Source organism: Morone saxatilis, unplaced genomic scaffold (genome assembly GCF_004916995.1).
Source record: "Morone saxatilis isolate NCDOM2014 unplaced genomic scaffold, NCSU_SB_2.0 Contig16, whole genome shotgun sequence".
Classification (NCBI taxonomy): Eukaryota; Metazoa; Chordata; class Actinopteri; family Moronidae; genus Morone; species Morone saxatilis.
The window spans coordinates 18,703,369-18,716,327 of NW_023339718.1; the positions used below are offsets into that span (position 1 = coordinate 18,703,369).

General features: G+C 41.3%; 1 protein-coding gene across 1 annotated transcript; it reads right to left on the reverse strand.

The window, feature by feature from the left end:
• Positions 1–357: 357 nt before the first annotated feature.
• Positions 358–5,615, reverse strand: LOC118326266 (fructose-1,6-bisphosphatase 1-like). The gene is made up of 7 exons (XM_035659233.1): positions 5,069–5,615; positions 4,137–4,299; positions 3,484–3,576; positions 2,892–3,032; positions 2,652–2,789; positions 2,308–2,427; positions 358–1,130 (listed from the first exon to the last, which is right to left on the reverse strand). The coding sequence occupies exons 1-7, from the start codon at positions 5,236–5,238 to the stop codon at positions 936–938; spliced, it is 1,020 nt and encodes a 339-aa protein (XP_035515126.1). The 5' UTR covers positions 5,239–5,615; the 3' UTR covers positions 358–935.
• Positions 5,616–12,959: the final 7,344 nt, after the last annotated feature.

Consider the following 12,959-nt stretch of genomic DNA (forward strand, 5'->3'; position numbering starts at 1 on the left):
TGGAAGAAGACTCAGTTGCTACATGTAGATTTCATCGCAACGGCCGCTCAAGTGAGCTTTAAATGTCATCAGGGCTACGTGAGGTTCCACTGACCTTTAGCTTAAAGGTCAACTGCTCTGGATAAAGTATCTCTTAACTTTTGTAGACAGTATATATTTTAAATTTATTTATTTAGTCTCCCATTCAGTATTTCCATCCACATATGTAAAAGGCTGCATGTTTCTTGGAATACTTAAATTTCTGTAAAATACACGGATTGCATCTGTAACTGTCAATGAATACACTCTACGTGTTAGTGAAAGGGTGAGTTAGTAAGATGACACTTTACACATATTTCAAAATGAGGAAAACACTGATTTTGTCTTCTCATTACAATTTATTGAGACTTCATTATACCACAGTAATTGTTCACATAACAAAAAAGCATCCAGTTTTGTATCAGAGGTTTGTGTTTGGTCCTTCACATGTGTAGAATCTATGTTCATTCTAATAAGGCACAACTGGAGGTACACTGAGGAGGAAAAGTCTTCAGGTTTTATTTATTGCATTTGTCACATTTTCGGTCTTTGGTATTTGTTTTGTGGAATGTTAAGTTAATGTGCGTTGATATTGAGCTTATCAGCCAGAGCTTCCATGTTTCACACTGAACCACCTTCTGTCTATTATCCGTCAGCTTTCTACAAATAAAACATAAATATTGCTGGTATGATATGAAAACCTTGGGAAAACTCCAACTTTGGTTATTTTTGTGTTTTAACTGAGAAAAATACCAACATTATTTAAACCATTTCAAACTCCACAAGACATTATCAAAAATACATTTACATCAAGCTCAAAGGAGGCCGACATCCTCAGTCCTGTGAAAGTAGACAGTGTGGAGATACACGGTTTTTTTGCCGGATAGTGAAGGTTGTGAGGGAGAGTCGGTGCACTCTCACTTCTTCTTGGCATGTTTCTTGCAGATGGCGATGTACTCCAGGACGTCCTCGGCGGAGCCCATAGCCACGGGAGCCCGCTGATGGATGCCATCAGGCTGGATGTCCAGGATGGTCTCAAGGCCGGTGGAGGCCATGCCGCCCGCCTGCTCAATGATGTAGGCCATGGGGTTGCCTTCGTACAGCAGCCGCAGCTGTGAGGAAGAGGTGGAGTTTAATTTCTGGCCCTAATGTCAAACTCTCCAATGGGAATATTCTAATTTAAAGTGTTCTTATTAGTTTACAATGCTCTGAAGGATTTAGCTCTTTCATACGTAGTCAACTGGCTCTCCCCTCATATGATGCTATACTGCCCTCTCTCAGTCTCTCTCAAGTCAGCTGCTTGCCATCTTTTAAAAATGTGACAACATCTTGTTAGGCTCAGTCTTGCAAACACTGAGAGGATGTGGAGAGTGAAGACACAACATTGTGACACTTTCTTCAGTATGGTCTCATGTTACAAACTGTTTTTGGTGGAAGTCTCCCCTGAAAATGGCTCAAAGCATCAATATCACAGCACAGTGGTTTTTTTTTGAATAGTTGTTTGATTATGTTATTCAAGGTTAAATCTGGTGGTATTCTACACTTTTGTTAATATCAACAAAGCTCATGAAAAGACACAAACCAACAATGAAATCATCCTATTAAGTGTTGTCTGTTTATCCAAAGCCTGATAGATCTAATTGTTCTGTGTCATAGACCTCTGTTAAACACATCAATGAGCCACACTGTTGCACTGGGAGACATGCTCATTCATTATGATGAACATAGACACTGTAGTTTATTTTGAGTCTACCCCATATACATTGTACTGCTGCTGTAAATACTTGCTAGCATACCAAACCCGTGGTTGAATATAGGCCAACATTCACGGTCCAGTTTAAGCCATCCATAAATATAAGAAAAGGAAAACAAACACACTATTTACACCTGTCTGAGTAACATTTGCTAAAAACTACAGTGGCAGTGCTAAGAAATTATTTGGCCCCATTTTTGAAAATGAAGCAGTGTATTCATTCACCTCCTGTATTTAAAAATGTACGTCTTCAGTAGGAACCGATGGCCTTTGGGTGAGAGCAACGCACAAATTTGATTTGTCGAACAAACCTTTCATGGGATGTACCGACAATAACAAAAACATGGAATATAAATAATGTTCAAGTTTTACCAGCCACTCAGCAGATTACCATTGTTTTGTTTTGTTGCTTGATGAGGAAATCTACTGGACACTTGTATATTTTGCCATTTGGCTGGTGCTAATTTTGTGCCCAACTCTCAGCAGTTTAATACGCGAGGGAGCAGGAGCAGAAGAAAGCAGCAATGGGACCTTACCTTTCCTTTGGGGCTCTTCGAATTTCCTGGGTATAAAAAGATGCCCCCATACATCAGAGTCCGGTGGACGTCTGCCACCATGGAACCGATGTAACGGGCGTTGTAGGGCTCGGTGCCATCCTACAGTCATTTAAAATGTTGCGTTAGTAAGCTATTTAAACATGCAATGGAGAAGATCTACATCTGAGAATACAAACATCTCATTCAAGACTGCAGGTAAAAATTAGACAACGTTGGCACATTTACATTTGAATGCATGTTGATTAATGTCTGTTGTCCCTGATTAATAAATACATACAAACTCCAACTGCTCCAGTAAAGCAGTATATTTGGTTGAGTGTTACCTGAGGAAACTTCTTCTTCTGCAGGTACTCTGTGACAGCGGGTTCAAAGTGCATTGCGTAACCCTCATTCAAGCTGTAAATCTTGCCTCGCTTCTTGATCTTCACGTCCCGATCAACCAGGATAAATTCACCAATTGCCTGTTGAGCAAAAAGCAGAAAATGTTAGGAATAACCTCGGAACCACGTGCTTTGTATAGAATCAATTTGCAAGACACAAAAGGCCTCCGACAGAGTACTAACTGGGTCGAGCATGAAGCAGTTGACTCCGTTGCCGGTGGAGATCACCATCATGGTGGCGCTGCCGTAAAGGGCGTAGCCTGCCGCCACAAGGTTCCTGCCAGGCTGCAGGGCGTCCTTCTCACAGGGCTCATCGTCTGTGGTCTGAGGGGAACAATATGAACTAATGTCATGATTCATTTATCATTTCACTGGCAAATGTATTTTTCTTACATTTATTCGTTTAGTTTACTATGTTAGTGAAATGGCATTACTATATACTTACATGGTAACTGCCACTGAAAAGCATTGCTCTATCTTCGAGGGCTGCTGACTATAAAATTATAGTCTGGGAGTGGATCAGACCTTGTTTTAATAGTTTTGGAACCCTGGATAATATAATTCTGGGGGGTAAATCAGTATAACATTTTATGGCATGATATTGGCCAAAAGTGAAGTCAGTGAATATCTTCAGTCTAAGTGATATGTCTTGGTCTAAAGTCTCAGACTGATTCAAATAAACAGCTCATTTAAAAACAGTAAAATGATATCATTCTGCTCATAAATCAAGGATACAAGCACTCTTCATTATGGGAACTTTAACCTGTGTTAGTACCTTTTTGTAGATGGCAAAGATGGTTCCGATGGAGACGAGACAGTCGATGTTGGAGGAGCCGTCCAAAGGATCAAAGCACACAATGTATTTACCCTGGAAGACAAGGAAGAGTGGTAGAAATAACTTATGATTTCATGTCTGTTGTTAAAAGGTGCCCTGTAGAGTTTATGTTTATATTCAGCGATACTCAACTAAACACAATTTGTGTGTCTTCAAATACTGTCCAACAAGCAGGCTACATCTTTACAGGAAACATTTAATTGTACCCCTCAGTGACAATGAGTCCCAAGTTTGATCACTGCTGTGCAAGGGGACAGTCTGAAAGTAGTTTCATATAACAATTATTTTGGCAGAAACTGAAACCCAATCACTTTTTTGACTTTTTGAGATATGATCTCATGAGGAAAAGATCGAAAAACACATTTTCATTTAAGGCAAAAACTGGAAAAAACTGGATGATCCTGTTTAGGGTGCTGTCGGGTCACTCCAGGGTTGAGATCCCAAATAAATGAAAGCAGGTTTTCCAGGCTCAGCAATAACCTCAAATGTTAATGTCACTCATGCGCCTTCAGGAGTAGCAAAGACCCCTGGTTTTGTTTTAACATTCAAATGAAAAGACAGTTTTCCTCCACCAGCCACCCAGACCCACTTACCCTCATTTCTGGCTCTACAATGATGGCATTTTCATTCTCTTCAGAAATAAGCACACAGGTGGTAAAAGATGACTTGATCATGTTGATGAACAGATCATTGGACAGAATGTCCAGCTTCTTCACCTGGTCACCGGTAACATTGGTGCTGCCAGCAATGCCATAGCTGACGTAAAGACATAAAGAGATAAAAACAGGGAGAGTGAAGGTGAAAACTCATGAAACTCAAAGCTGACATGAAATGACTTTCACTGATAAAACAAATGTCACTTATCTGAACACATGATACCAGATCAATTCTACTTTTGTGAAACCTTTATTATATAAAGATATTGTAAACACAAACAGCTCTTCAGCTTTGTACCGGGATGAGTTTGATTGGATTACAGATCATGGCAGCTACAGATTCCAGTGTAGATGTAAACAATAAAAAAAAATGCTAATGATGCATGACTCTGCACTTCTAAACTGCAGATGTTAGTTGGTGATTGCATCAACCAGAGAGTGAAGTCTGAATCAGCCACATAAGGTTGAGCACATACAGATTTGTGCTCATGGTTGTCACATGAAGACACCACAACAAATGCAAACACTAGATTGTATATATTTACTAACAGATACCTAATTTAAACATTAAGTAAACATTGCATGGGTTTCTCTTGCACGTGCTTTTCTAATGGATCCTGGTAATAAGGATGCAAATAACCGACAAACTGGAAATAAACACAAAATAAATACATGCAGGCGAAATCATATAAAAGTGGGCGTGATGGTTTCAGGTATGCGTTTCCTGATTGGCGCAGAGAGAACCTGAATCTCCTGCTCAGTGTGTGCCAACGTGGATGCATGGGACTGAAACTGGTAACGTGGTACTTCTGAGCACTAAAAGAGCTGTGCAGGACGTGCTACCACTGTTATGTCGATGGTTTACTCACAGGTGGGCGATCCCAGCTTTGCGCACAGCGCAGGAGATGGCCTTCACCGCCGTGCACATTGAGTTCAGCAGCGTTGTCAGCTCTCCGGTGCCTCTCGCCTTCCTGCCCTCCTCCATGACGAACCGGGTCATGGTGACCACGTTGGTGTCGAAGGCTTCTCGGTCGGACATGATGACAGACGGTCTCCTGGAGCCTGAGAGTAGGAGTTGGAGGAAATGCTGCAGGACTTAAATGCTCTGCAACGCGGAACTCAGTGGAGGGAGTGAAGAGAGAAGGGCCAATCCAGAGCGCCGGGAGAGGTGTGGCCCCCGCTGGAAACACTATCCGCTTTGTACAAACTCAACTGGGTAGTGAAGTGATGAAATGATAACGTTACCAATAGAGGGATGTGACCAGAATAATAGACGCTGTGCATGCCTGAACGCGAGCTGTCGTTGCGCAATACGGGTCGTGTACTTTTTTCCAGCTGGTTTGAAAACGATAGTTTGTATGAACAGTTGCATCATTTGAACTCCTGATTGTGTGCATTCACATTTGTTCTGGCTCTGGGACGGATTGACTTTTCAGATTTCAGGCATTGTTGTGTCGCACGTTTTCTTTTTTTGTCCCCAACCAACCCTGTCTGTCTCTCTGTCTGTCTCTCTGTCTACCCCCTGTCCATGATGCTACAGAATACAGTTGCATGAATAACCAATACCAATGCTTCCAACCTTGTGTTAAGTTTGTGTTCCCTTGTTTCAACATGACAGTGACCTTCCTGCACAAAACCAGGTTAAATCTTTTCCCCATTTTGGTGTAGAAGAACCTGACCCGACATCAACCCCATCCATTTGGGATGAACTGGAGTTGCCAGTGTTCTCCTGAAATCAGTGGGGTTTTTTGTGGAAAGACTTCTCAGAGGAGTGGAGACTGTCATAGCAGCAGAATAACACCATTGATTTTGGAATGAGAAGCTCAATAATTACACATTTTTGGGTGTCCACATACTTCTGTCTTCTTAACTACACATCCATCCATCCATCCATCAGGCAGACCTCTTTTTCTTTCCTGCACATGTATGCTTCTTACTGCCCTCTTGGGCTGGTCTCTAAAGAAAAAGAAAACGTAATCTCAATGAAACTTTGACCTGGTTAGATAAATAAAAAGTATAGAGGAGGGCCTAAGCAAAACACAGGCCATAGCCTTTAAACTGGCTTAAAGGCTCACGTTAATCTGTCACATAACCCACTATGCCTTTTAATGCAAAAATACAAAGCTACATTCAGTCCAGCTGATAAATAAAGGTAAATAAAGACACGAAAGGGCAAGCTGAACATATTTTGTAGGTGTCATTTATTTGAATAACACAATATATACCCACAAGAGCGTATGCCTTTTCAATGACTGTTTTGATCAAATTAGCTTGAAATATTAGCTTGTATTCAGAGGTGGAAGAAGTACTTAGATCTTGTACTTTAGTAAGAGTGATAATACCACAGTGTACAAATACCCTGTCATGCAAGGTACAAAATACAAAAGTATCATTATCAAAATACAGCCTATTTTAAGTAGCAAAAATGTTCATTATGCAGAATTGCCCATTTCAGAATAATGCACATTATCATTTAAGTGCAGTACTGGAGTAAAAACTTCCCACCACTGCTTATAATAAAGTTAAACCACAAACAGGCTTTAAATTAACCATGCTGTTAAACAGCCACAAGATGGCGGTGTAGGCCAGTCCCCCTCACTGACTCTGCTCTGTCCCAAACACTGTAGTTTAGGTGTGTTTGTAGCCTAGAATTACGATTAATCTTACAAATATTAACTGTATAGCTTTACATTTAATCTATTATAGTGGTTTTACGGTTTTACCATATATTTCAAGACATATAAAAGACGCAGCCATCCCAGAAACCTATAAAATGAGCACTTCTGTGCAACATTACCATTAAGAAACATTCATATTAATACGCCAAACGAAATTACCCATTAAAGACGTTGCACAGTCTACAAGAACTATATTGTTCCGCGGGAGATGAACGACAAACTAAATTAGGTGCCACTGAACGTCACAAGAGATTAAACATTACTAGCTCAACATATATACATACCAAATATTAAAAGTTAACATTATTGTCAGTTGATAAAAGTCTTGCTGAATGGCTCGATAAAGTGACAAATAACGCCAACCAGCAGCTGTCCTTAGGTTACATTAACGCTAATTAACAGCTTGCGTACTCGTTTTTTACGGCTAGTCTTACTAACGTACTTTCCTGGAGTTAAACCTTTCACCAGGAAGGCTATAGAGTAACGCATTGTGGTTGTTCAGCCCTCTGTACGCTCGGACAGTGAAAGTAGGCCAACCTTTCCGCAGGTAAGCTACACCTGTATGACTGACCTTCATATCAGCGCCGAGCACACTGAGCCTGTGCAGCCACCCAGTGCGCATGACCGCGGGTTAACAACTCGCTGCTGAAGCGGACAAGTACAAAGAGGCTGCTGGTGGAGAGGACGGGACGCGTCGTGTGCCACGGGGGTTGAAGTATAACGTCGTGGAGTTTGAGCAGAGTTTATCCGGACGATTTACTCCCCACGAATTTGACTCCGAGGACAAGCAGTTGATTAAAAGCGAGGAGAGGTTGCATTCAAGTCCAGAAACAGCTCGGGAGACACTTCGGGTGAGTTGAACGCTGTGCGGTCGCAGGGAGCTTCTGATAAACGTAAGGGATGTATCAGTTAAATGGTCCTTTAAAGTAGTTTAATGTAGGTGTATTTTGTGCTCATACAAGCATGCAGCAGCCTTTGTTTTAATTCCTCAGATGAGTTCAGTGTGTCTTCGATACATGTTCTGGGTCAGGTGGTCCTGCAGCGAGCAGACCAGACAATCCCATGAAGCGCTGCTGGTTAAGCAGGATTATGTTTAAAGTCATATGGTGTTTGTTGTACCTGCTACTTGTGCTAATCTGGTGTTTTTCAGGGGTTGTTTTTCTTTTTCCTCCGACCAAACAAATCCTGTTCGCGCCAGACAGGTGTCATGGAAGTGCTGAGAGTATCTCACATGTTGCAGTAAGAGGTTGAACTTTGAGCTCCAAGTGCAGGGAAATGTGGTGGCTGCATTACCGGAGGGAAAAAGTTAATTCATTAAAGATTTAACTGGTGAGCCTTATGGTGGTGGCTCCTTTTTTATATTGATTTTTTTGTGCTTTTTAAAACAGTTTTCTAAAGCGGACCATTCTCTCTCATGTGATTCAGTAATCCTTCACCATTACATGATGCATCACTCATCTTTGCCCTGCCTCTAACTGCTTAAATCAGGTTTCACCACAGATTTGCACGTCCCAAACATCCCATCTCAAGTCCCTAAAGGAGACTATACAAATCTTCTCTCTTTCTTGTAGCCTGAAATGCATTACAATACTTAACTCCTAACAAAAGTGTCTTCAAGAGCTGCTGAAAGGGTCTGTCATCGGCTTTGAAATGTTGTGTACAGTGTAAATGAAGCCACTGTTGGTCATATCTGATATTCAGTCTCCAGACTGTACGGCAGAGTTAAATCTTCCTCTCTTCTGATTTGGTATACCACTACTTATTTTCTCATTGTAGGAGGTTGAAGTAGGCAGATGAAAGCTCTGTTAAAGTTGTGGTGGGGAGCTAAAGCATTTTAGGATCTGAATAAAGGGGATGTAGACCTGTATGGTGGTCCCTATTGTACTGGTGAAGAGCTGGGGTCAAATAGAGGGCCCTTCATCTTCTGTTGGCCTCCGAGGCTTTTCCACTTTTTCTTCAGAGATAAAGCACTGAATTGATATGTCAAGGGGAAGAATATGAGCTCTGTGACGGCAGTTTAATGAAATTCTTAGGCTTCCAGTGTGGCACTTTTGGCATAGCCCTGAATCCATTTTTCTACACTTGGGTATAATAAGAATACAGATTGGAGGCCAAACAAAGCCTTCCTTCAGACATAAAAGTACCAAGCTGGTGTGTGGCTTTGGTGAACCTGATGATCTTTTGTACAGTCACTTTGGGGAATATAAATTACTCTAAAAATGATTTGTGTCATGATTTTCCCAGCTGTGTTCAACTAAATTATAATTCAGTGCTGCTTATCGTAATTTAGCTGCTTTTTCTTGTATAACAATGGTTATATGACAATAGTTTAAGGTTTAAAAAGTTGTGATGGACTTAAAATCTTGGCTGGAAAGTTTTCTTTTCCAGCTCACCAGTCCTTGGCAGTAGAGCAAAAGAAGTTTGTTTTGAACACTGCCACCAGCAGCTCAAGCTTGTTTTTGCGTTGCCACCATGGTAAACAGTATATGGGACATCGTGTCTTCAAGGTGTCTGCACATTCTGGAGCATCAGTAACGTGAAAACGACACAGGTATAATTTCTGACATGAAATATGCTGATGCTGACTTCATCTATCTGTTAAAATAATGTTTTTCTTGCAGGATAATTCTATATAATAAAGATTGTATAATTAAAATGCCTATTAATGCCACTTATCACAATATCTGCAAATGAATGGACCATTGGGGTCAAATGGTGGCTATTTATTATTATAGATTTTAGTGTGTAGGTAGCTCACGTGCCTCGTGTTTATTTCACTGACATTTCTGAGCTCAGTCTTGTTCGTAATGTAACCAGCTTAGTGTTAAATCTGTACATTGTTCATGTCCTCCAGCAACACGCAGAGCATTCCACAGCCTCCCACTGGTTTCCCACCAACACATTTAAGTAGAACTGGTGGTAGTACGGCCTGGTGTCGGTTGGTACATCAGGCTTAGCGGCGCTCTGGGCCCACATCGTCAGGCTGGCCAGTCGGCCTTTGTGGACATATGGCAGAGGTCTCTCAATTAACACCTTAGTGGGACGACCCTTCTGTCCACATGATCAAAGCTGGGCCTCCTCCTGCTCAGATGTGTCACCCCCAGCCTCCACCTCCCTGTGATTATGACTCTCATCCGTCCCGTGTTTGTTTAGAGGAAATGACTTCCACTCCACTGCCCCGTCTGAGCGGGTTGCACGTCAAAACGTGGCCCTACTTTTTTTGCGGCGGTGCAGTTTTTGTGGAATCCTTGCCGCGGTGTTTCCTCTGTAATTTTATGCTGAGGGGGTGTGGAGTTTTGGTCGAACATCTGTGCACGCTTCTGTCCCACTTGTGCTGGTTGTGCATGTTTTTAGTGCTTAAAATAATCTTTTTGGCTTGAAAAGATGAATTTTTCTGTACCCATCTCATCTTTTTTTTTTTTTCTGTGAGAGCTTAACCCTGAAGAAACCACTCTTACTGGTCTGACTGGGGAGGTGAAGGAGTTGTTACAGCTGTTCAGGTCTTTAAGTGTGGGATGAAGACCTACATGAGCCTAAGGGACTGCCCTGTTATTACAAGATCAAACCTACTTTGAATAGTAGATCCACTGAACGCTATCAGCTCTCCCCTGCAAAAACCAAACCTGACTTAAAACTGTACAAAAGTACATATGTTAGGGTCAAATAGGCATAAATGTGTAGGCCAGCACTGCAGGTTTTAAACGGAGAACTTGTTGAATGTAATAAAAACAAAAAAGAAAAGTCAAGCTTCAGGGAATCCTCCTAAAAGATTTCCAGGGGCCTGGGGCAGCTGCCAGGCTAGCCCCACATTGTTTGCAAATTTGCTAGGAAGTCATTATTGGAGTGATCAAAGCTTTGGCAGAACTGCTTGAAAATCCGTTCGAATCAGTGCTTGCTGGATTTAGTGGCTTAACAGAGTTCGAGATGGCCTGAGATGGATTGGTAGACGTTTGTGTTGGCTGGGTTTGTATTTTTCATGCACTCATTGGTCACAAATATATCCTGTAGAGTGCTGTAAGGCATATTATACAAACATTTAAGTTGCAGTGTGTAATCGTGATATAAAGGTCAGATATAGATCTTTTTTGTCGTGGCAGTGTGTAAAGATTATCATTTTGAATGCTTGATCATTGGACCTAGTTGATTTGATAGTTGATTTGGTTTCCTGTTCTTTCAATAGATACCACGAGTCATCAATAGTATATCCATAGACAGGAGTTCTAGCAGGGAAGCTAAGCAGTGCACTGCAGTCGATGGGGGCAGCAACCAAACAAATTTTAGCTCCAAAAAAATTCTAATATTCTGCAGGACTTAAGTGTCCTGCAGCTGTTCCAAATTCTACTTTCACCTAGGTAAAATGAATGTTTAAAAATGACTGGCTTTGGAGAGAGCGATATAACTGCTTCAGTTTCCCCTCGGAAAGGGCTGTCGGACTGTTAGGAAAAGCAGTGAAAATATTCTGTGATATAGCGTACACTTATACTTCCCTCATCCACAGCATTGCTTAGCTTCTGTACCGGTACTCCTGTTTGCTTCTCCATACTAGGGGGTGTGCTGACCGCCACCTACTGTAGGTAATACACTGACTAAGGAGAAGTACATCATATAACCCCACTTAAAAAAAACAAATCTCTTTAACTTCTCTTTCATTTAGTACCAATATGACCTTTACTAGTGCCACCTTTAGGTCACTTCTTATAAATGTTTTACCCCACTCATGGTAAAAATATAAAAGTAGCAAAGTTTTCTCTCCCGGTATTGCCACGGTTCACATTTTCCTTTTTTTTAAAATATAGAAATATACATTTTAAGAACTCGACTTTCAAGCTTCCCAACTTTCGCTCTCGCTTGTTAAAAAAGCTCTGCTGCTCCTTTGTGTCCAAAAATAGCTTGATGAGAGGAAGCTGTTGTCTTGCTGATGGTAGACTTGATAACGTCTTTTGCCTTAAAGGCCTGTAGAGCTAAAGTCCCCGGTCAGTGGCATCTGCTGAGGTCATGAACTGGGTTAATTGAAATTCTTGCAAACTTGCCTCGCAGCTATCGCATCGCTTACCGTCACCAAGTAATTACAAAAGGACAAACAGGCACATGTGCGCAACTCTAAGCTCACAAACTGCCACATTTAATATCACAATATTCTTGACTGAAATGTTCCTCCCTCGTGACCCCGGGAGGCTTTTCATCTAGGTGAGGATCTAATCTTTTTAACCATATGGAGAATTGTTAGATGAGTCAGTCCTGCCTGCTTCAACTTGTGTGAGATTTCTGTCGGGAGGAAAATTGTCGCGGTGAACATGAATGAGTGAAGGTATTTCTCTGTGTTGCTGGGATTAACCCTGGCTAAACCTTGAAGTGTGTTTCACAAAGATGTTTTGTTTGCTGGTATGTTAATCCCTTTCTTTCATTCATGCCTCCTCTCAGTCATCACATGCTCTTTGTATCAGAGATGATCAGCAAGGGTCATTGACGAATTAATTTAGTTTAAATGAGTCATGAATTGAAGATTTTGTTTTCTGATCTAATCTGAATCTCTTCAGCCATTTCTCAGTTTTTTTGCAAACCCCATTAATACCTACTGAGTGTTTGGCTAGTTAGTAGATATTATTTTGACTATACCTTTCTTAAACATGTTACTGAATCACTTTGACCACACCCAGCACAAAATATATTTGCTACCAGTATGAAAAGGATGTGGGTGAATGTTTGTTAGGAGTTGTACATATAAACAAACCTGGGTTTATTAATGATTTTTCATGAAGGAGGGTCAGTGTCGACCTTGCTTGTAGGTCTGTGGTTTCTCTTTTAATCTTTCCTGGTCACTGCTTGAGCTAATGGGTTCATTCTGTGAATTAAATTAATAGCACACCTAGAAGATGCCCAGGAGTAAAGGCACAGTGCCTGACGAGGCTTGCTGTAAATAATTGTTTTGATATTTGACCACAATGGGGGGAGTGGCAGAATTACAAACAGAATGTGGTGAGGCAGGAACCCCCAAACACTCAATTATCTTTCACTGCCTTGCCCATGCTTCGAGGAAAATCCAGATTATTTTCACTTTTCTAAACTGTCACGCACAGTACAA